This window comes from Grammomys surdaster, unplaced genomic scaffold (assembly GCF_004785775.1).
Source record: "Grammomys surdaster isolate TR1022 unplaced genomic scaffold, NIH_TR_1.0 958, whole genome shotgun sequence".
NCBI lineage: Eukaryota > Metazoa > Chordata > Mammalia > Rodentia > Muridae > Grammomys > Grammomys surdaster.
The window spans coordinates 10,970,897-10,996,316 of record NW_021605377.1 but is presented as its reverse complement, the minus strand read 5'-3'; the positions used below and the strand labels follow the sequence as shown (position 1 = coordinate 10,996,316).

The following is a 25,420-nucleotide window of genomic DNA, read 5'->3' as shown; positions in this document are numbered from 1 at the left end:
CATTCCAATAATTACTGAAAACAGCTGACCTAATTTCTCTTCAGACATTTCCCCATGGATACCATTGCTCTCTCAAAGACATTTCATTTAGGGTAGACAGTTTGATTTAGATTTTCAATTAAATAGCACGATTCCAAGGTACCTATAATATTATTTTTATTATTCATTTTTATTCTGTGTATATATGTACCACATGTGTAGAGGTAAGAACAGAGACCAGAAGAACATGTTAGATATCCTGGAGTTGGAATTACAGGCAGTGGTAAGCAGATATCCTGGAGTTGGAATTACAGGCAGTGGTAAGCTGCCCAGTGTGGGCGCTGAGAACTGAACTTAGGTCTCTGCCAGAGCAGCAAATGCTCTCAACTGCTGAGCCCCAGTGTATTTATTCTTGTATTGCACATAAAGTAATTTTATGTTTTACTTATCTATTTTAATACATAAACTTTGTATTTAAAAGGTGGTATCTGGTATTGCTTGCTCAGTGGGTAGAGGCACTTGCTACCAAAACTTAGAACCAGAGGTTGGTTTTGGAGAACCCACATGATGGAGAGAGAACTGAGTCCCACAAGTGGTCCTGGTCCTCTGCCCTCCCCATGTGTGTGATTGTCATGTGCATGCCCTCATTCACTCTCCCTCCCCATTAATTAAAACAAAGCCAACAACATTGAAAATTAGAGCTGTTCTTACTATTTACATAGTACAGGCATGCATAACTGCCATACTTGAAAAACTAAGACAGGAGGATCATGTGTTCAAAGTTAGCATGAATTATATAAGCAATAACCTTGTCTCAAAATAAAGACTGGCTAAGATGTAGCTCAGTAATAGAGTGTTGGCTTCTTATTCAGTGTGTGGTTTCAGTCCTCAACTGAAACAAAGAGGAAACAAGTTTTGTTTAAATATCTTTTTTTGGTGTTTATGCAGGTTTGATAATCCAGCTGCTGTAAGCCCAACCCCTACACGACAGCTTACGTTTAACTACCTCCTCCCTGTGAATGCTTGGCTTCTATTGAATCCTTCAGAGCTCTGCTGTGATTGGACCATGGGAACAATACCACTGATAGAATCATTTCTAGATGTTCGAAATCTTGCCACTTTTGCTTTCTTTTGCTTTTTGGGGGCTTTGGGAATATTCAGTCTCAGATACCCTGGTGACTCCTCAAAGACTGTCCTAATGGTAAGAAATCTTAGTCTTTCGAAAAGTGTTGCATTTGGTTAGTTATATTTGACATTATCTTTAATTTATCCAGCGTATGCTTCTAGAAGTATGTTTCTTTTTTGATCATTCCTGATTAATAAACTCGTTAGATTGCCTTTATATTATTAATTAAGTTAATAATATGGTTAATTTACAGGTATATTTTAGCCTGCACATTAAGCTATGTAAAACAGAAATCAATATTTTTTCTAATTTAATAGAAAAAGATCACAGTGCCTCCCTTTGTCATTCATTTACAATTCTTTATTTTTTTAACTAGATTACACACATTTGAAAAAAATTGTATACTTGTTTTTTTTTTTGACATTATGAAGTGTCATGCAATATGCAGCTAAAAATAATAGATTTTAAGTTTTGTTAACAAGGTTTTTATTCCCTGAGTAGGACTGTCCAGAAACCTCTGATTATTTCAAAACTGTGTGGGGGCATTGTTTTGCTTGTTTGTTTTTAATTTCCTCCTTCACCCTTGACTCCTCAAGAATTTCTTTTCCTCGTTATTTTTAATTGTTAAATATAACATTTTCAACAGCATTCACTGTATTTGAGAAAGTATCTTAATGTTTTGCAAGTACATTATTTATGGCTAACACCAATAGATTCACATATTTGTTCAGTATAAAATTATGGTTGGACTCTATTTACCTGGTAGCATTTGAAGCACTATGATAAGATGAATGAATTATAAGTCCTTGTTTCCAGAGTTTGCAGTCTAAGATATTTGCAGCACATGGCTAAGATGTAGAAAAAATGTGAAAGAATTCAGAGTGTAGGAGAAAGGTGTTTACTTTTATGCTTAAGCATGCCAGTTTGTATCATTAGAACACCTCCTGGAGTTTTCAGGTTCAGAAGAAATGCTTAGGCCACACTTAGACTTTTCCTTAGTGTAGAGGTACTAATTGAAACCAGAGGATAGATAAGATGCATACTGGGGGCAGGGGCGAGTAGGAGAAGTCTTTCTCAAATAGGCCTAGGCCTAGGGCTTGGCCAGTCTTCATAGACTACTGCCTAATACCATTCAGGCCACTTAGAGGTTAAATCAAACTTAAGAGTGCTATGGAGTTCTTAGTCTTAATTCTTTACTAGAAAATAGTTAATGTGGCTGAGTAGTGTACTAAGGAGTTTACCACTGAATTCTTGATGAACTCTCATCGTTAGGTCTTTATGGAGAAGAAAAAGACCTGAGTAGGAGAGAAACTCAAAAAGGTAAATGTTTTCCGACAGAGTAAATGGCTGACACTAAGAGGCATTGTCAGACATAAAAGTGAGATCTATATGAACTACCACTGAAGCAATTAGATTGGAACATGAGACAGTGAGAACAAGTTGATGTCGGAGACCTTTGGTTGATATTTAAAAAGCACTTTCATTTGAGTTTTGAGACGTTTACAACATTAACAATTAATGTTAACGTTAGTTGGTTGGATTTGTAAAATCAAAATTACTTAGTTGAAATATTTGGTGGCTTTAAAATAAGTACTTGTGACCACAGTTTTAAACGTCATATCCCATAATTATTTTATATGTGAGGGATGTAGAGAGATGGATTTAAAATGCAGTGTGCAAGACGGTATCTAGGGTTGCAGAGGCAACGTGTTTAATTTTAGGTGTGGAGACTACATTTATTTAGAAAGTGGGTAACTAGAATGTTTGTGAGGATCAGCAGAACACCTAGCAAAGATTTGGTTCACGTTGTAAGGGTTGTCCTATTACATGAAGACAGACAACGATCACTGATGTGATCGGTAGTGAGGTTAGTAATGACAACTTGGTTTTTTCTTTTCTTTTGTTTGTTAGTCTTATTAACCCTTCAGTTTTCCCTCCCATAAATTAGGGGAAAAAATTTCTATGAAAATATTGGTGAGAATTTGATAAAAGCAGTCAAGTTTCAAAACTACCCAGGAGACTGGAGTTAGGCCTATCAGGGAAACCTCAAACTCGAAGCAGCTGGGAAGTTGATGTGAAGCTGGCCATCATGAGTTTCTGATGATAAGAACAACGTGTCAGCCGTCATACTGTTTTTAAGAGTCCGTTGTTAAGTAAATTCACACAAAATAGATAAATGGTAGGATGTGTTTACCTTTGAAGTTGTACCAAAAGGACAGTTGAATAAGAAAAGAAAGAAGAATCTAGGTTTGGCAAATAAAAAAACGTAGACGGGTAGGTAGATACATTTTAAAAATTAAAATCAGAGCCGGGCGGTGGTGGCGCACGCCTCCTTTAATCCCAGCACTTGGGAGGCAGAGGCAGGCGGATTTCTGAGTTCAAGGCCAGCCTGGTCTACAGAGTGAGTTCCAGGACAGCCCGGGCTACACAGAGAAACCCTGTCTCGAAAAACCAAAAAAAAAAAAAAAAGAAAGAAAGAAAATTTAAAATCAGTAAAATAAACATAGATTTATATAAGTTATTTGCTATTTCATATTTGTATAAAGGAAAAATATGAACATAACAGTGTTTTATGTATTTTCTGTGGCATGCTAATTTTTTTTCTAAATGTTGAATTTTCTAAAGCTATCTGAAGAACCAGCGTAAGAAAGTAGTACTAGGAAAGATTCCATATTAGTTATCTATTAAGACAGTTAATATATACCAGCAACATAATGTAAACAGTTATTAGTTCCCATTTCTGTTTATAAGGAGCTGTTCTCAGGGTGATTGAATAGTTTCTATTACAAAAGAATTATGTTTAAAGAGTTGTCTTAAACTCTTGGCTCTCACTACTAATACCCCAATGTTTTTGGTTTTTGTTTTTTCATGTATGAGTATTTTCCTCAGTCTGTTTCTATGCACAGTTTCTGTGTGCCTAGTGCTCGCTGGGACCAAAAGAAAGCATTGGATCCCCTCAGACTGGAGTTACAGCAATTAGTTGTGAGCTGCCATGAAGGTGCTAGGAACTAAACCCAGGTCCTGAAGAACAAGCACCTTTAACTGCTAAGCTGCTGTTTCCAGTCAGTAACATCCACCTCAAAAAGACTGTACATTATTAGTAGAAAATTGTTGGTTAATAACAGTTAATGTAATTCCCATGCATTTATTATTACTTCATTAATTAGGATTTCTAGGTCATTAATCATTAAAGACTTACGGAGGTGATAGACTTTAACTGATTGGTCATTTTCCTCCTTTGTAATTTATTCATTAATCTATGGTGTTTCCGAATGAATACTATCAAGTCCCACAAATAAAATTTCTTTTTGACAGTCAGATTGTTTTAATGAGCATCAAATTTAGGGATATCTTTATTTAATGGTTCTTTATTAATCATGCATCCCCAGGAAGGAAAAAGAAAAAAATATCTTTAATGGTTCATGCTTTGATTTAAAACAAAACAAAACTGAAATTTCAGAAACATAAATTGATGTAATACATCTCCACCTCTATTTCATTAATGAAATATAAAAAGAAACAATCTTTCCTCCATGTCCTTCAAATAGTTTCAGATTTCCAAAGTGAAGTATTAAATTGAATATTTAACTTAAGTTCTGTAAACCAAAGCGAAGGGACCTAGTGGTGTAACACACTTGTAGATTGCTTGCCTGGTATGCTTGAGGTCCTGTGTGCAGGCAGAAAGATCAGAAGCTAGAAGTCAGCCTTGGCCACACAGCAATTCCAAGGCCAGCCTGGGCTACAAGAGATCCTGTCCTGTAAAACAACTGGAAAAAGAAGAGCAGGGAAGTAAGCAAATGTCCAGAGCTACAAGTCCTAAAGTCTCAAACTTAAATCTTCCCATGATATTTATATGCTTAGTCGCAGGTGGCTTTATAGTCAAGAAACTACATGTCATCCCATTTTCTGGAGAACAGGAACTCAGACTAGCCTTATATTTCTCTCAGTAAGCAGTGCTAACATTTTAGTGATTCCTTCAAAGAACAAAAAAGCAACTGATTTAAAGGGAAAGTCTTATTTTTATATACATAATATAAACTTCTTGTTAAACATAGAGGCCGTGTTGGCATTATAAGATGGGGCTAGGGAGATGGCTGAGTGGTTAAGAGCACTGGCTGCTCTTCCAGATTCGATTCCCACCACCCACATTGCAGTTCCCAAGTGTTTGTAACTCCATTTCCAAAGGGGCTGATGCCCGCTTCTGCCCTCTGTGGACACAGCACACACGATCACACAGGCAGACACCCATACACATAAAATAAAAAATAAAGAAAGAAACACCATTTAGAAACATCCTTAAAAGCAGAGTGTTATACAAAGTATGACTAAGCTATAGAACCAGAAGTCTGGTGTCTTATCTAAATCATTCTCTCCTTCATTTAGTTTCTTATATAGAAACCGACATTTTTGTTTGTTACCAACATTCTTGATTTTGTTCTGCTAAAAAACCTATTAGCATTTTCTTTACCTTACTGTTGGAACATGCAGGAAAGTTAGATATGTAAGTTCGCTCCTCTTCCTCCTCCCTCTCCTCCTCCTCCTCCTCCTCCCCCTCCTCCCCTTTCTCTTCCTCCTCTTCCTCTTCTTCCCCCTCCTCCTTTTTATTTCATTCTTCCTATGTAACATAAGTTTATGTTCCTGACCAACATCTTACCAAACTTTACTGCCTCATTCTGGTAAATACCATTCTGTTCTCAATTTCTAATACCACTTTTTTTTAATCATTCATACACAACTGAGAGTATAGATAATATATGACATAACGCCCTTCAGTTTGAGTTTCTTTCTCCTTTTAAGACTAAATGGGATTTTCTTGTTCCTGTATGCCCTATTTTCTTGATGTGCTCTGCCCATCACTATGTTGGTTCCGTACGTTAGCTATTCTGAATCATGGCGCAATAGTGGAGGTGCAGATACATTACAGTGTGTGGGTTTCCTTTCTTTTGGCTATATGCCTATTAATAGGATCACTGGATTGCGATAGTCCTGTTTTTAATATTTTGAGACATTTCCATACCATTGCCCGCATTACTAATTGCGTTCCTACTGTTAGGTTTGAATTGGGTAATGTTTCCGCCACATTCTTCTTAACACTTGCGGTCACTTGGCTTTCTGACAGTAGCCATCGTGACTCAGATTGAGTCTGTTGACGTTTACATTTGTACTTCTCTGATGATGTGGGGTCTTTACATAGCTTTTGGTTATTGATATATCTTCTCTGCCCATTTTTTCATTGGATATTTTTGCTTACTAATAAGTTGAATGTGCTCTTTTCAAAATATTTTTAAAGTAATTTTTAATTTAACTATTTGAACTCAGTAGTCAACCTTTGGAAAAAGTCGTATTGCTCATAGAGCAAGTAAAAACTCCCTTCTTATCTTGGTGATTTACATCCTGATGTTTATTACCACACGTATGTCGCCTTTGTGTTCATTATTCATGACAGTATTTTCTAAAATAGTTTACAAATCATTTACTCCAAGTAAATTATAAAAGCCTGTGTTGCCTGTCATCTGTGTTGTTTAACTGAACATGCTATCTTTTTCATTCTAGGCGCTTTGTTTAATGGTGTTACCGTTCATTCCCGCATCAAACCTGTTCTTTCCTGTTGGATTTGTTGTTGCTGAGCGAGTACTATATGTTCCTAGCATGGGGTTCTGTATTTTAGTAGCCCATGGATGGCAAAAAATTTCAAACAAAAGGTGAGTTAAATACTAGTTTGTTTTATGGCTATAAAATGCATGCTCTGTAAGCCATACTTTCAGTCTTTCCATCTGTATAGCTATAATTCAGGTTAGAAAAGCTCTTCACCACCTGCTCAATCTGTGTTCTCTCTACATAGTTCTCTCTACATAGCCCAACACAACAGCCCAAGTCAGACCCATGTGCCAACAGTGCTGCTGTTACTGAAGCTTTTACAGATGAGCATTTCCACACTCAGAACCAATGACTAAGCTTCACTCACCCAATTGCAGTGAGCCATCTTGAGTGCTTAGTGTATATAAAATGTGCTTAGCACGTATATGGGACTTTTTGTTGCATTACCAATTAAAATGCTTAGAAACTCATAATCATAGAGATTATGTACATTTACTGTATCAATATAATTGTCATATAAAGCAAATTTCTAATAGTCAAATATACTGATACAATACTAAATTTTGATATATATCTGACTTCTCTATATCTCTTAAAAATCGGCTTCTCTTATATCCAGTCAATGCTGTTATTTAAAAATTATTTCCATGGTTTCTGTAACATCCCCCAACTAGTTATCTCATGTAAATCCTATTTCAGAATTTTCTTGTTATATCCATTCTGAATATTTCCAATTTTTTTCAGCATTTCGCATCTAGCCTCTTTTGACAAACATATACTCAGTAGATTTTCCTATTTAGTTTCTCAATGTTGATCCACATCTAGCAAACCCTTCTTAGAGTTTCTACCCATGTATATATAGTTTTAATCACTGCCTATTTTTAGGGACTGCTATATACCAGAGATGATTTATGGTACACATTTACAATTATTTTTTTCATTTGATCTTAATACAACTGCCCTTGTTTGCAGATGTGAAAATGAAGCCCATGCAAATGATCTGAATCACCCAAGGTCACACAGCTAGTAGACAGACATGTTGATTCCAGTTGACATCTTAATTCTGCCCATGATGATATTATCTGATCCATACTGCCCTGTTCTGCATAGGTGGATCTGTTGAACTGAGGAACTGAACCATGTGAGAGGCGCAAAGCAGACAGACTGAGGATATTAACACTGAGATAGCAGAGACTGAAGTACTCATCCCGCTGTCAGTGAAGAGTGAGATGTCGGCAGTTAGGCTGAAGCTTTGTAATTTGCATCTGTTCACAGGTTTTAACAGAGTTAAACAGAGTTTTAGCAGGCAGTTCTGGAAAGTATAAATAAAACAATTCAAAGAATAGGAGAGCCTGTAGTATAATTTGTAAGTAAAACCCTTTTCACAGTGTCAGAAGTAAGGTTGACCCTTTCTAAACTCAACTATTAAGTTGAAAACAATGACCCAAAGGACACTTAAATAATAAAAGTGACAATTCAAACTCTATCAGTTTTTAAATCACTAACTTAAATACAGCTTTAGAAATAGTGATGAACACATTAGAATATGGAGTCAGCTTTCTCCCTTTGGTCATGATACAGGTTTACAGATCAATATATTTTTGAAAATCTTAGATTTTTACTGAAAGTATGTAGACTTTTTACATGTCACTATTTACATTGTTAATATACAAATGTTAATATTTACATTAACAATAAAGTGTTAACTCTTACATAATTGTTGGGTATTGCTTAAACTATATGAGAGAACTGTGTAGGCTCTCTACAAATGTTTATCATCTTAGTTGAGGGTTTTGAGCAGCCTCAGACTTACTTCCTGTGGGAATTTTGTAACAAATCCCAAAGAATAAAATATAAGTAAAGTCAGTTGGTGGGCCATCTTCATATTTAATTTGGGGGTGCTCTTTAAATGTGTAGAGTCACTGGAATGAATTAAAACATGATAATTTAGAACTACCCTATTTCTTATCTCTTCTAAAGAAAAATGCTCTTGGGTGATTAAGACAGTATTTTTCCCTGTTTTTATCTTTTCAACAGTGTACTGAAAAAACTCTCGTGGGTTTGTCTGTCCATGGTGATACTAACCCATGCCTTGAAAACACTCCATAGAAATTGGGACTGGGAGTCAGAATATACATTGTTTATGTCAGCCTTAAAGGTAAAGTATTTTTATTCAGAGGACAGGAAAATGTATATTTGAAAAACTGTATTTACCACACTTTTAGGCAGACATTTTGATTCTATTTTAGCTGAGAAGTAATACATTGTTTTTATAGTATATACCATAACCAAACTCCCTAAGTTACTACTTAATTATATGTCTAAATGGTATACATATATATGTATGTATATATATGTATATATATATATACGTATATATATATGTATTTATATATGTATTTACTTTTCTGAATGGTATACTAAATTTACATGAAGTTCACATGGTAAATTATTTAAATATAAAACCATATTTTCTTAGTTCTTAGGGTGCATGTTTTTGTTACCTTTTAATGGCTTAATAGCAAAATAAATCAGATTGGACATAAAATCATACAGTTAATTAGTAGCTTAGTTGCTAATGGTATATAAAATAGTGAGTTCTGTAATCAGTGTATCATTAGTTCAGTGAGATAATGTGCACAAAAGTATCACCCTACTGTGTGAAGGAATAGCACTGCCACTGGTTCAGCACTATGGGGAATGGAGCTGGTAAGCAGAATTTTATTTAAAAAATATACACACTCATTTTTATAGTTATCAATAGAATATTTCCATAAATACTTCCTATCTTATCCTTTACAAATCTCTAAACTCATTTCCCTTTGACTGCTTTTTTTAAAATATGTATGTATGCAGATGAGTATGCATATGTGAATTCAGGTGCCCACTGAGGTCAGAGGTGTTAGATTCTGCTGATGCTAAAGTTTCAGGCAGGTAATAGCTGCCTGCTGTGTATGCTAGGAATCAAACTGAAGTTCTCTGTGAGAGTAGTCCATGCTTTAAACTGCTAAGGCATTTCTCCAGCCCCTCCTTGTAACTACTTCTTTATTTCCTGTTATTTAGCTTTAGAATTATCTGCATCATCCTAGTAGTCTATGAGATACCGTTATATAGCGTCTATGTAAGATTGGATGACTCTTCTTGACCACACACCTTTCCATCCCTCCTAGATGGATACATACGTGAAGCATCCCTACCACGCTGTTAATTCATAATTTTCAATGCTAATGGTGTGCCATAATTATTAGGAATTTTGCTTGCCTGCATTCTTAGAACACTGTTTAACATTTTCGGTTCTATTCACTGCAGCTCCTCTTTTGGGTATATATCATGCTCTCCACCCATGTGTGAACTCTAAACACACAGATGGATTTCACAACTGTAATCTCAGCATTTCTGTTTCCATAATAAACTACATAAGTAGTTTTAAATATATCTCACCCAATAATAAGCCATCAATACAATCTCTTAAGTATATTCTCATATCCCTCTCTCCTCAACAAAATACAAAGACAAAATACAAGTAGGTTGGATTGTGATCTAATCAGAAAAGCCGTTGGAACATTTTTGATACATAGATGAAGTCAAACTGCTGTGGTTTTCTAATATGTTAAATAGTAGTCCTCAGCCAGTGAGATGTGTTCCTAACAGGGGTCGGTCGAATGACCCTTTCACGTAGGTCACCTAAAACCGTAAGAAAGCACAAATGTTTACATTTTTATTCATAACAATCAGAAAATTACAAGTATGAAGTAGCAATGAAAATAATTTTATGGATAGCGACCACCATAACATGAGGAACTCTTTTAAAGAGTCACGCCATTAGGAAGGTTGAGAACTACCTTAGAGGAAAGGGCAGACTATATAGGCTTTTGTCTCATTTCTAGGAATATTTCCATAAAACATTCCATTCCCAGTAGTTTACCAAACAAATGTCTGTCAACTGGAGTGTTTTGGATTTTTGTCTTTGATTTTTCTGATTATAGCTCATTCTGTTTTCATTTGTGTTTAAGGTGAATAAAAACAATGCCAAATTATGGAATAATGTGGGTCATGCTCTGGAGAATGAAAAGAACTTTGAGAAAGCTTTGAAATACTTCTTGCAGGCTACCCATGTTCAGCCAGGTAAGCACTGTTCACTGTAATTGGTAGGTGGCAGTATAGACATTAGATGGAGTGAGGGGGCCAGTTTTTTAATTAGTCTACGTTCAAGGGGGTAAAGAAAGAGTTACTGATGACACCATAGAAAATGTCAAGGGTGTTGCAAACTGAAAGCTCTTGTGCTAGGCGAAAGGATGCCGGAATGACAGAGATTCTTTTAAGGCGGGAGAATCAAGCATTTCCCAAGCATATCCAGTATAGTTGAGAAAAGGAGTAATGCAGCTGTGGGGGAGAGACAGCATCTGCTATACAGGCTCCTTTACTTTAGGACTAGAATCAGTTGTAATAACAGACAGACATAGGCTGTGGACAGTGGATAAGAGGTGAGTGAATAATATGGAGTAACCTGAAGTTGCCTTCTGTTTGCTTCTGTTTCCTCAGTGAAAAGTAAAATCACCAGTAGAAAGGAAAGGAAAGAACTCGTTTGAGATGTGAGAACAAGAGAGAAGGCAAAATGGTCCTGTAAGACAGTGCTCCTATCCTTCCATGTGCATAGAGACCTAGAGATCTTGTTCTCCTGGCCATTCTGGTGCAGATTTAGATACCACCTGAAAGTGTACATTTCTAGTGAGCCCTCATATGATGTATCCACATGAAGCAAAGGTAGGCAGCTAGAAAACTACACAGTTGCCAACCGTCAACATCATCCTGGATTAGTAACAACTGAAAATTTCATCAGTTTATACAGTTAAATGGCTTTCTCCTCTTATCTCCCAGCTAAGGTAATGATCTTGTAGACGTGCATTACTCTGTTAATAAGGACTAGAAGTTTTTTCAGATGTGTTTTACTAAGGAAGAAAAGGCTAAGGGGTCAATTATAGTAACTATTTATAATACAAATTGAATCAAAAGGGCTGGGTGAAAAGAGAGATCAGCAGATATGTCTAACAAAATGATGGTGTCTGAGTAGATGTAACTGGAACAGCAGTAGTTTTTAGTAGAGTGCTCTTGACATTTCTAATATGCGGAATTATTTCACCAAAGGTTGTATCCAGCTACCAGTACCGCCAGATGTCATCATTCTATTCAGATACAAGTGGAACAATCCCCGTATTTTAACTGTTCCACAAATGGCGCAGTAGTGGGCACTGCCTTACTTTTTCCTATTTTGTAAAATTGTGACCTTTGAACTGAGTGTTAAGGTAGAAAAGAGGTGGTTTATTGAAAGAAAGAACATCAAGGCCACAGTATTAGAAAACAACATGTATATGTTCAGTGTGGTGGCACACTCTCTATGTGCTGGCACTTCGAAGTCAGAGGCAGGTAGATCTCTGAGTTTAAAACAAGCTTGATCTACCTACTTAGTAAGTTCTAGGATGGCTAAGGCTATATAGAGAGACCCTGTCTCACAGAAACAGTTACATGTATGTATACTGCTGAAATTAGAGAGTTTTAGAAGTATGATGTTAGAGCCCAAGAGATCCAGGATCTGTGAGTCAGATATAAGTAGCTGTAAAAATAGAAGTAGATAAACAGCTTAATGATCATCAGAGTGGAGTGATTTTTTTTAAAGCACTGAGAATTGTCTGGAATGAAAAACAGAGGTTAAGGGTAACACCTACCCTTCCTCCAGGCCCAATTTGCATAGGGTAAGAAATGGTCGTAATCCACATGGTGCCTGAGCACTGGTAACCACCCAGGTGGCAGAATGTAAGTTAACATGAATGGATTATCATTAGTTATGATCTACACAGAGTAGAGCCTAGCTATATGACCAAGGTATTTGTAAATACAAAAAAAAAAAAATCTGTGACTAGAAATCAGGTAGAGCAGCTGTCCAGGGGGGCTCTTTGCTGTAGTATCTCCTCCACCTAGAGACTACTTGCCACAGTTGTGATACTTTTCTGTACCTAGGATGGATCAAGCCCAGTTAGTCCTTAGTACTCCTCTACACTTTATTCTCTGCTGATAGGACCCAGCTACATCATTTAAGGTTGCCTCAAATGGTGACTCCTTACTTAATAAGGCCATCACTGCCATAAAAAATTGGCCTTTATACTGATCTATAACCATTGCTTGCCTTGTATTGCTCTGAGAGCATGTTACAACCTGCCATCATTCTATTTTAAAATGTATGCCCTGGTTTCCAATTACCACATAATTTGCTTGACATTAGTAATCTATGTAACTTCTGCACCATGAGCCTGAGATATACTATCCAAACAGGGAATGGGAAAGCAAAAAAATCTTATTTATAACTTCAAAGGGTAAATAGGCTTCTAAGTTCTCATGTAGGGGAAGTGGAGTTTGATGTAGGATATTAAAAATAAAAACCTGTAAAATTTAATTCTTTGGTTTTGTTAAATGTAGAAACTGGGTATATAAAACATTGTTTATCATTTGTATTTGGATGCTAAGTTAAATATGTTCTCAGAAAAGAAAAAAGAAAAGAAATGGTCATAGTCACCACACTTAGAAGGACAGTTACTGTGTCATTAAGACAAAACCAAATTCAGTTAGAACAGGGTGAAAAGATGGTTATAGAAACGTAACTTGCTAATCTGCCTTCCTTAGGTTTTCACATAGTCTGGTTTGACTTGGAATATGGAGTATGTGTCCTACAACCCCTCTTTGGTTTACATATTTTCTTGAGCCTACAATGTAGTTTTCTCCTCCCATCTGTCTTCGACCTTAACATACCTTGTTGTCTACACTAGTTGTCTTTTATGACCAGCCTCATGGCCTCTCTCCCAAGCATCTTCCCTTCTGAGTAAAAGCACTGTTTATATCTTTCCTGTGAGATACATATGTACTTATAATTCAGGTCCTTTGAAATAGTAGTTCATTTAAACTGTGGGCTTCCTTACGGCAGCATAGACTTCGATTCTCGTTTACACTTCCTCATCTCATTAGTCCTGTATGCAAACAAGTTCACTAAATGGAGTCATTCTCATTTACTTTACTCTTAGATTTTCATTCTAGAATTTGTGTAATTTTAAATTTTTGTTGCATTGTGTGTGTGTGTGTGTGTGTGTGTGCGCACATGTGCGTGCATCTGCATGTGTATGCTATGTGCTACGTGCTATGTGCTTGTGACAGTCACAGGACAATTAGAATCAGTTCTCTCCTTCAGTCTATTGAGTCCAGGGGAATGAATTGAGGTTGCCAGGCTTGGCACCATTACAAACGAGCCATCTTGCCAGCTTCAGTTATCACTTTCATATCAGAAATCATATAAGATTTAAGCCTGCTCACTCTTACCTCACTTCTATGTTGGAATGGTGGTTTCTGTCTCAGCATTTTTGTAAAGACTAAATCAAGTACATGTATGACCTGTATTTATGAGTGGTCAGTTTTCTTGTGTGAATGGTGAATGTTGCAGATGTAAACACTTAGCCTAAGTAGCACACCCTCAGTTTTCACTTATTCTATTTCAAGTATACCCAGTATCTGAATATGACTTCACTATCAACATGTTCAAAAGTAAGTTTTAATAAACCATAGGCTAGGAAGATAATCAACATTCTTATAGTTTCTTTTGCTTGAGGCACATGAACTTGGAAACTCTGAGGATAGCATTTATGTTGTGCTTTTTGACTTCTTGCTATCTAGCGATGTTTTTAGTGTCACTTGGCATGCGGGATGACATGTTGTAATATGGTATTACTAGATATTGTAGAAAGTAAGAGAATGGCCAGAGTAAGCTAAAAGAGGCAGTTGTTTTATGGTTAAAAGGTTAGACTCTAAAACACTTATGGTACCATGGTCCTGTAAAAACAGCACTCAGGAGGTGGACAGAAAGATTAAAAATTTTAGGTTAGGAGATTCTTAGCAGATTAAGAATATTTTTGTATGTTAAACTTTTTTTTTTTTTTTAGAAATGAGGATAACCTACATTACATAATGGGAATGCTTAGAACCTGGTATCAAATGCACTTTATATTAAAATGAATCTAATCACAAATGTTCCATATATTTTAAAAAGTAATCAAATATCTTTTTATATAGGTTAAATACTCAATAGAAACTTATAAAAACAGTGTCTAGCCCGTGGTAACATAGTAAGTAACTTTAAACAATGTATGTGAGTATGTTAATGCCATAGGGAACAAGGAGATAATGTACAACGGAGGGATACAGTGAATACTTATGTGTGCCATTACTATATTAAATATCGAGATAATCAACTTAAAATGAGACAAGGAAAGCTTTAGGTGACTTGATCCACCGTTTTGAGCCTTTGGGTAGGCAGTACTCATATGACAGCATTACAGCAGAAGGTTTCTCACCTCATGACAGCCAGAAAGCAAAGCTGCAGGAAAATGCCTGAGATCAAATATTTTCATTATGGCATACCTACAATGACCTAACTTCCTACCACTAGTCATCTCTTAAAGGTTCCACCACTTCACAAGAGCATAGAACCTGTATACATGACCTTTGAATGACAGTCCAGAACCAGATTACACCAGAGAGAAAGGGTAAAAGGAGAATAATAGATTTATTCATTACCTGTACATTGAAAACTTCGCCATGTGTCAGGTACTGCTTTAGCTGCTAAAAATCAGCAGTGAGTAGAACAGGTTTACTATTGCCTTGAGACATTGGAAATGTAGTTTAAAAATTACTCGGATCTTTCTAACATTTGATAATTTTAGTTGGTCATATAAACTGATAACAGATGAATAACAGGAAAAAAAACGTTGTATTACCTGCTGTTTGCTTTTTAAATCACTAATATAAATAGAAATACATTTCTTTTTTTTTTTTTAGGGTCCTTAGTTTTCTTGATTAACTAAGTCAAAATATACCAGAGAAATACATTTGCTGTAAGGTATAAAAGATTCATAAAAGTTCCTTATAAATACGCAACCAAAAATGTATGTATGTGTGTAGTCATGTCTTTTTAAGTACTTGAAATTATAGTTAAAATATAAAAATAAAAAGCATAGAGATTAGAAGTAATGGCTAGAAATGGCTTTTGAGAAATTATCATTTGGCAGAGAATAAAGTGAGATCAGATTCCTTGTAAGTATGAATCATTGAAGGTAATTTTGGGACCACTGGCTATGCAAACACAGTAGGAAGTGGAGACCATTTAGAAAGCTAAGTGCTCATGTATCTGTGCATGTAAATCCATTACCACCAAACGGGGAAAATATCCATCTGTTTCCCAAATCTTTCTACCTCTTTACAGTCCTCTCCACCAAATAAAATAGAACTGCTTTCAGTTACCATATATTTCTTTACTCTTCTAAAATTGTACATAAAGAGACTCATCCTCTATGGACTCAGTTTTTTCTGAATATCTTGTTGTATATGATTTTTTGTTGTTGTTGCTCATCAGTGTTGTTCATGAGTTCTGAAAACAACTACTTTTGTGTAGCTGACTAGCACTTCTTCATGTGGATACACCGCTTTGCACAGCCATTTGTCTGCTCATGGACTGTTGCATTATTTGTAGTTCAGGATTATTAGAAGCAAAGTTGTTAGGAACATTTAGTTCCCAAAACTTACTCCTTTGACAGTTTTATGCTTGCACTCTGTTGAAACATAAAGAGCATCCCATAGCAAGATCTTCAGACTATTGCTCTCCTTCTGGGGGAATGGCCACGATACATAAGTCTGTCCCCTCTATGTCCTGGGAGTGGCTCAGAGAACCACTGTTCACTGTGGCAAATCCTCAGTATTGCAGGCAGGTAGTCATAACTAAACCCTGCCAGATCCACTAGATACTGATGTTGTATAAAGACTCTGATTTAAGATCTACCCTTCCTTTTATCTTTATTCTAAACCTTTGAAATAATTTTCAAAGATCTTTCTTAAGAATGCATAGTTATTCTCATCCTAAATTTACTGTATATTTTATTTTCCATATCAGGAGATGAGATATAAATTCTTGACATTCTAATTTAACTTAACTTTAAAATTCTTTAAATAAGTTATATAAGAATGTAAAGAATTTAAAAGAGAGTGACCACAACTTCTTATGTCAGCCTATGAACCTGTCACTCATCTCTAATCATAATCGCATTTTTTTCTTAAATACAAGTTTTTTCATTTCGTAGTAATAATTCTACCCAGGCACGTATTTGTTATTTAAACCCATGTTCTAATTATAGGAATTAACCGTAGTCATTTTCAGGTGTAAAGTTGAGCGGTGTTTTTAGTAATTTCCAAGCTGTGAGATTAAGGAAGTAGAAACGAGCTGTGCATAGTCTGATGTAAAATGTGAAGCACACCATTGCCTCTCTCTTGTCCAACACCCTCAAAGATGCAGTCAGGAAGTTTCACATGTTGTGTGCATTCTGTCCTTATGCTGCTCTAAGTACTTTTTGTTGTGTTCGTCAGTCCTGGCAGTTGTAAGTTAAGACAAGTTGTTTTAGAACTTCCCGGAAAGCTGGGCCAGCCCTCCTCTTCACACACTTTTGCTTGTCCCTGAAAACCTGCCTTCCAGCAGTTGCACTGAGTAATGCCTGGTGTATTTGCCATTAAGTATTCTGTTTTGTTTTAGATGACATTGGTGCCCACATGAATGTAGGAAGAACTTATAAAAACTTAAACAGAACTAAAGAAGCTGAAGAGTCATACATGTTGGCTAAATCACTAATGCCTCAGGTAAGTTGTCTCCTTTACTGTGTCCATATGAAAAGACATACCTAACTCATTGGCATAAAGCAGTAGTCTATCCCGCCCCAGCCTTTTGTCCCTGATTAGGCATAATTGCTTGTTCAAACAGTTTCTTAAAAAGGTTTTTTATAGTTAATATGTAAATGCTGACTCTTAGAACATAAATATCTGATGCTGATTATAAATTACCAAAAATGGCTAAATGAAGAGACTTTAATTCATGTACTTTAAATAGCAAGTTCAAACTTAACTACTATCAGAGCAATGAAAAGAAGTTAGAAAACAGTGACTGCACCTCTGCTGCAGACCGACTAATGCAGTGATACAGGTAAAAGATCATTGGATATGTAGTTCCAAAGATCCATATCTGTATTATGTATAACAACTACCTTGAATTATCAGTTAGAGCATTTTATTTTACAACCATAATAAATAAGTAGGTTGATATACGACTCTAAAATAAAACTAGCTGCCCTACTATTACAGCCAAGAAATAAATGATTTTCTTGACCGCACTAGAGCTAACAAAGTGTATACACAGACTGTAATGAATTATTTTCTTGTGTTGTAGACTACAAACCATTGATCTCTAAAACTTCTGGTTTATCTGACTTAATACAAAGATAAATGTAAACAAAAACCCAGAAATAATTCATAGCTGGAATAAATGAAACCAATATATATGTCTTTCACTGTCAAAAATTCTATTAATATTTTCAGATGCTTGTAAGTGTTTGCTTCTGTGTACATGTGTGTGCGCATGTGTGTTCTTTGGCATGCTCTCTATGTAAATAAGATGGCCTCCAACTCCCAGAACTCCATTTGCTTCTATCATGCTCACATTAAAGACATGTGCCACCATTCTTGCCCTGCTTGCTTTTTACATTTTTATGATTTAATTTGTTTTATTAGTAAAACTTTCACCAAAATCTTAGGTTCCATGTCCCTTGAAATAAGTCACTCAGAAAACTTTGTTGTTATTTTTATTTGCTACTGTACTATCAAATACACAAGCATGCTTTCCTCTTAAACAGATTATTCCTGGTAAAAAATATGCAGCCAGAATTGCCCCTAATCACCTAAATGTTTACATCAATCTGGCCAACCTTATTCGAGCAAACGAGTCCCGCCTGGAAGAAGCGGATCAACTCTACCGACAGGCAATCAGCATGAGGCCAGACTTCAAGCAGGCTTACATTAGCAGGTATCGTCACTTCAGAGTTACCTCGGTAAAATTGAAGCTATATCTGCATGTATGTTTCAACTGAATTGCCATGGTGTTCTTTTAATGTTCTTCCTTGACTGCTATGTGCATGAAGGGTGTATCTTGCAGTAGACAGACAGTCACACTTAAGTCAGTTGCAACTGGCAAGGGAGTCGTTACAGTAGCTGATGTAGGTTCTGTTTGAAGGAGTTCAATAAGTAGCCCCTTATTCCATATAAACATTATCATTTTCATGCTTAAGGGTCATTGCATGTTAAACTGTCTTTTATATATTGAGCATGAAACTTATAATTTATAACACTGTTTCTCTGAGGAAAGAATATTCTGAACTTAGTTTTTTGAGATTAAAATCTATTCCTAAAATGGATATTGTCTTTTTGTTTTTTCCTCACCCAGGAGTCAGTTCGTACTACATTATTGATGAAGCCTTTGGTAGTCTGCATTAAAACCTTGGTCTCATGTCTACAAGATGTTGTATTATTCTTAGCAAAAATAAGCACTAATTTTAAGCAAAATTACTTTTTTTAAGTTCTCAAACTCAAAGTGGAACCATATGGAAAGATAGTAAAGGTTTTTAAGCTGCATGGTTCTAGTGTGTTCCTGAAAGCTACCTGTAGGTGGTACAAGGGCTCTCTTAACGAAACATTTGGAAATTCAGTTCATTCATTCATTCATTCATTCATTCATTCATCTGTCTCTGTCTGTCTGTCTATCTGGTTTTTGGATAGCCATTATGTAAGAATACTTTGAAGGGGACTGAGTTAATATATGTATAGATTTCACATTTCAAAATGTCTTGGCTAATTAGTACAGTGAGACTTATATCAGATTTAAAGACGACAAACTCCCAGTAACAACGGCATTTTTTTCTCAGTGTTCCAGTGGTATCATCTGATTTACTAATCTGCCACCGTAATTAGCCGCTTATGTCCCCTAGCACTCTGTCTTTTTTACAGACTCATTCTTGAGCACTTTCCCTCTGTCGTCCTTTCTGACTGCTCTCATTACTGTCCAGTCAGGCATGTGTTTTTCTTTTATAGTATCTGAAAGCATGTGCAGCTAGATTTGCTGAAATGGAGTTCAGACTTGAGGATAGTTTCAGAAAGTGATTTTTTTAAAGACACTGTTTTTGTCTAAAGAGGTATTTATGATGTGGCATCCTAAGATAATAAGGTAAACCTTGTCTGTCTGCTTCCCACAGGGGAGAGTTGCTTTTGAAAATGAATAAGCCTCTCAGAGCAAAAGAAGCATATCTTAAAGCACTAGAGCTGGACAGAAATAATGCAGATCTGTGGTACAACTTGGCAATTGTTTATATTGAACTTAAAGAACCAAATGAAGCTCTGAAGAACTTTAATCGGGCTTTGGAACTAAACCCCAAACATAAGCTAGCGCTGTTCAACTCTGCTATTTTAATGCAGGAGTCAGGTAAGTTTCCTGAAAATAGGTCTCTATTTAATCAATTAAAATAGTGCAAAACCTATAATAAGTATATTGTGGACTGGCTGTCTATTATAAAATAATGTACAGAACTCAACTTATAAAAAGAAGAATATCTAAAGTCCTTTCAAGTGAGATGAAGGGGCATATGTGACAGTTTTACTTGCACATTTTTCTAGAGTATAGTGAAACTAACTTTTCAGAAACCATCAGCCAGTACCTAACTAGCATATAATACCACTTTATTCATATAAACACAATAAAACTTCTTGTATAATAAATATGAAGTCTAAATACTACAGAAATTATGAAAAAAAATTGTAACTATGTTTAAAGCTCCCAGAGCATTATTATATTTTTAATCTCATGTTTACTGTGACTTAAAAGAAAATTCTTCGCGTATCTTTGTTTAGTTTGTTTTTCAGCTATTATTATAATTTCTAGTACTTTCTATAATTTAGTAGACTAATTTAATTGTAGTAGTGTCTTTAAACCATATTTTATGTGGGAATATTTTCCTTCACAAGACAGCATAAATTATTTATAATATTAATTTTTATGTTGTAAATATCCTCTTTATTCTATTATGTGTTAAATGTATTTCTTTTCTAAATAATGATAAAAATTGCTCATTATCCAACATATATATATGTACATACACATAAATATATACATACATACATATATACACACATACACATGTCCAATAATTATTAGAAAATTCAGTAAATTAATCCAGAGAAGTTAAAGAACTTGTTTGGTATATAAATACAAAGTACTAACACAGCTGTGCTTGAATACAGATCTTTGGAAATCCTTTGTCAGACACTTCTCTGATGCCTTATTAGATTCCAAATTAAAGAATTTTCTTCTCTTGGCATCTGGAGTATTGATTGAAAAGGAAATGAATTTATCATTTGAGTGTTTCAGTCACATTGTTTTCCCTATTTTGTTTTTCTATATTTTAATTTATATATAAAAATAAGTTGCTTTATTGCTGTGTTTTGTAATCTAACAAAATACCTGAATGGTTCACTCATTGATAATTTATCTCCTTTAAATAAAATTACTTTTAGGTGAAGTTAAACTCAGACCTGAAGCTAGAAAACGGCTTCTAAATTACATAAATGAAGAGCCACAAGATGCTAATGGCTATTTCAATTTGGGAATGCTTGCCATGGATGACAAAAAGGATTCTGAAGCTGAGACTTGGATGAAGAAAGCTATCAAATTGCAACCTGACTTCAGAAGTGCTTTGTTTAACCTGGCACTCCTGTACTCACAGACTGCTAAGGAGTTAAAGGCATTGCCAATCTTAGAAGAGCTGCTCAGGTACTATCCTGACCATACCAAGGGTCTCATTTTAAAAGGAGACATTCTGATGAACCAAAAGAAGGATATACCTGGAGCTAAAAAATGTTTTGAAAAGATACTGGAAATGGATCCAACCAATGTGCAAGGAAAACACAATCTGTGTGTCGTGTACTTTGAGGAGAAGGAGTTACTAAAGGCTGAGAAATGCCTAGTTGAAACATTGGCATTAGCACCTCATGAGGAATATATTCAACGCCATCTGAGTATAGTCAGGGATAAAATCTCCTCTTCTGGTATTATGGAGCAGCCACTGTCCCCAGTTGATAAGACTTCAATTACAGAAAAAAGAGATGAAATCCCTTCTGAGGATGTAAAAGAAATCAGCAGTGAATCCAGACCAGCGCTAATCATAAAAACAAATGATAAAAGAAACTCTAAATCCAACCAGCAATCAACAGAAAATGGTGACCAAGATACCCCACATAAAACAACAAAAGACATCAAAGAAATTGAGAAGAAAAGAGTTGCTGCTTTGAAAAGGCTGGAAGAGATTGAACGTATTTTAAATGGAGAATAATACTCATTCTGTGTCATGTAACAGTGTTTCTAAGACCTTCAGTGTACATCATGTGTTTGCTTGTACTGGAGACTGAAAATGTCAAGAATATATACTGATTCTTCAGAAACTGCATAAGATCCTCTATATAGGATCCAAATGAGAGTTTCATTGAAGACCTATCTGTCCCAGGATGTATGGTTTATAAGATAGGACACCAATTCTAATTTGGATGACTAAAGGAGAAATCACAAATTCCAGGTCACAACTTGAAACTTTTATTATAGAAAGAAAAAGGTGTGGGTTTATTATAGAAAACAAAGGGTTGGGAAGTACTGGTAAGTCTTTCTACTAATATGAATTGAAACAATATGGGGTGTCAAAGATGAACCCTTATAGATAAATCCAGAATGTACTGGAGTTTGTGAATTCCCATTTCTTAACTTTTTTCATTTTTTTTTTTTTACCTCTTCGGATCCAAGAATGGACTGATACTCATTGAAGACCTTCTTTTTTCTTCAGTAATTATCATAAACCAAGGGACATTGAACTGCAAATGAATAGTGTTCTCTTTATGTGTTCTTTGATTGGGATTTAGAAGAAATGGTAGAAAAAACATTTTAAAGTAAATCATACATCACATAGATGACTTGTTAGCTTAGGAATGCATTTTTTCCTTCACTCTCAAATGAAAGCATTAAGCAGGTAAGGTGTTACACATACACACTCCTAGTGGTGCTCACTAATACTGTAGTCTCTCTCTCTCACACTGAGAAGATACTGACATAAGCTACGTAACCATGACTACTTATTGACACTTGCTCCCCAAAGTCTTCCGCTTCTTGGCAGAAAAATCCCAATCATTCTTTCTGTAAGCTTTAGAGTAAGTATAGTAATCTCTTTCATCTTCGTTTCTCTGGTCTTAAAATCAGTTTCCTGTTTCCAAACTCATACTTAAACCTTTCTTAGATATCTAAGCCACTACAGTCAGTTTTGTTTAACTGAAGGTAACACAATGTGACATTTAAACACTAAATTCCTCTTATGGTATATATTTTATTAAGTATTTATTTAACTACTGATCTTTCATAGAAATTTTAAACTTTTAGTTTAAATTGTTCCCTTGAGTTAACTAATCTATAGTTATATCTTAGAAACCATCCTTCTGTAATGTTTTCTAAGAAATCTTTTATAAATAGGTCACAAGAAACCTGTTCTGCATTAAAGACCCATTCCTTTTAGTTTCCCAGAGGACCTGACATAGATTTTTTTTTTTTAAAGATAATTTAGTTCTAGCACTAAAGCCAGTGGGTGTTGGTTCTTGACCCAAGAGATTTTGGTAACCATCAAAGCAGAATCTTGTTTCAGTTTTTAGAGTGTATCTTTGTGACTTCAGATATGGAGTGGAGAATACCTCATGTACTATAACTTGAAGATGAAATTACTGTTCTCTCTGTATATCTCTAGAAAAGTTTTTGCTGATAATCACTACAATTAAAATTCTAAGTGGAGGAACAGCTCAGTAAGTAAAGTCAAAGGAAACCTTTTATGATAGCAAACATAATAAAAGTTTGAAGACTATTTTAGTAAATTTATATAGCTAGTCAAGTGATTAGGATAAATATTAATATCCAATAATTTTTATATAAAAAATCTTTTATTAGCACTCATAATAATGTCTGTCAGAAAGAAAGTACTCATACTTGAATTTTAATTTATTTAAATCAAATCCATCTTGAATAGCAATTATTAATTATTACCAATCAATGATACCCAACCTCGTTTCATAGTAGAATAATATGGGAGCGTTCCTGAAATTGAATCATGCTTCAGTCTTTCCAGAACCTCTGAGTGATTCGCATCTGTTGTTAGAGTTCAGGGCTACTGTTCTGTGTTAGTAGTGATTCTCACCTGTAGTTAGAGTTCATGGCTGCTGCTCTGTGTTAGTTCAGGAGAGGTCCTGTTTCACTCCTGCGTTAAATGTGGAAGGTAGTAATACAACCCAATTAAGTTTTCATGGCTTAAATCCCACTAAAGAATATATTCTATTGAAAATATAAATAGTAAATTCTATCAACCTTGCTTATGGTCAAATTAATATTTCTTAAGTGCATGAAATTTTATTGAAACTATTCAGATGAGAAGATATATCTGTATCCCCAGCTGCCTCAGAGCTGTCTTTTTGAAGAAATGAGAACGTAATCATTTTAAGCCCAGTTTACTGTCTCATGGTTTAGCACTTTGGGTATCTAAATTAAAAAAAAAAAAAAAAAAGACATGTCACAGGATTGTGTGTAGATAAAAGGATGTAGGTTTAATTTTCAACATTTTACAAACCTACTTATCGTGAGTTCTAGCAAAGCTTTGACAATCTTCAAGGAACCATGTTCATTTCTCCTTCACTACTCCTCAAAAAATGGAGTTAAATTCTAAATTGCTACTGTAGTTTTTGTTTCCCTGTTAACATTTAAAATTGGGAATTTTCAAATTTTTCTATTGAATAGCCCTACTCACCAACCCTCCTCTTTGAGGTTAGGCCTTATAATGTTACCCAAACAGGCTTTGAACTCAAAGGCTCAAGTGATCCTGTCCCAGCTCCCTGTGGGCCTGGGAATACTGGCATGTACATCCTTGCCCAGTCCCAGCGTGTGGTTTTCTGACGTCAATGACGTAGACAATAAATTGGTAAATATATCACCTTGTTTAACATTTTATGTATTTTATGTACTCTTCTGTATTTTGGTATGTGAATTACACAATCTAATAAAACATCATGCCTTTCTTTACATTTGAGTTTTCAACTTCATGTTATAGAATGCTTCAAAGATGCTTTAATGAAAATTATTAAGAATATATAGATTTGTATGTCAATTTATACTTCAAAAATCCATATATTTGTCATATTTATTTTTTTATTTGCATGGCCAAATGATATTTAAAATGAGCCCCCCAAATATCCAGTAACTGTTAAAGTTCTTGTCACCTGTCCATATTAAGGGTTCGTTAAAAAGTAGTTTAAAATTGTATGCATTTTTATATTACTATGCTGTTTGTGTGTATCACATTTCTAAATATTCATTATTAAATTGTTACTTTTGAAAACTTTAAACGTGATTGTCTTTTGATGTTAAAATGAAATGCAAAGTTTCATGTATAACAGGTCTATCTACAGAAAAAAAAATCAATGAGCTGACATGTAATTTGTTAGAAATGACCTGTGACTAGCAGGTCAAACATTATAATCCCTGATAATGCTATATTTTCAAATATTAGAAAACTCAAACTTGAAATTGTATATAAAGTTTACTGCTGCATCTCTCCAGGTTCAAATCCAAGTTATCACCCTTACTATAATTTAGGGTAAATTATTTTATTTCTTCATGTTTTTTAAAGAGTTGGTATACTTAAAATCACAGAAACATTTTCAGTACTTAGTATATAAGTTTAGTTG

At 35.1% G+C, this 25,420-nt stretch overlaps 1 protein-coding gene across 1 annotated transcript in view; it reads left to right on the top strand.

The window, feature by feature from the left end:
- Window positions 1-25,078, top strand: part of Tmtc3 (transmembrane and tetratricopeptide repeat containing 3) — a 43,702-nt gene extending 18,624 nt beyond the window's left edge. The window contains exons 7-14 of the mRNA XM_028783110.1: window positions 928-1,180; window positions 6,659-6,807; window positions 8,741-8,861; window positions 10,717-10,828; window positions 17,319-17,422; window positions 18,469-18,638; window positions 19,861-20,087; window positions 21,176-25,078. Coding sequence (XP_028638943.1) covers window positions 928-1,180; window positions 6,659-6,807; window positions 8,741-8,861; window positions 10,717-10,828; window positions 17,319-17,422; window positions 18,469-18,638; window positions 19,861-20,087; window positions 21,176-21,990 — 1,951 coding nt within the window. The 3' untranslated portion in view covers window positions 21,991-25,078. The remainder of the gene's footprint in view (window positions 1-927; window positions 1,181-6,658; window positions 6,808-8,740; window positions 8,862-10,716; window positions 10,829-17,318; window positions 17,423-18,468; window positions 18,639-19,860; window positions 20,088-21,175) is intronic.
- Window positions 25,079-25,420: the final 342 nt, after the last annotated feature.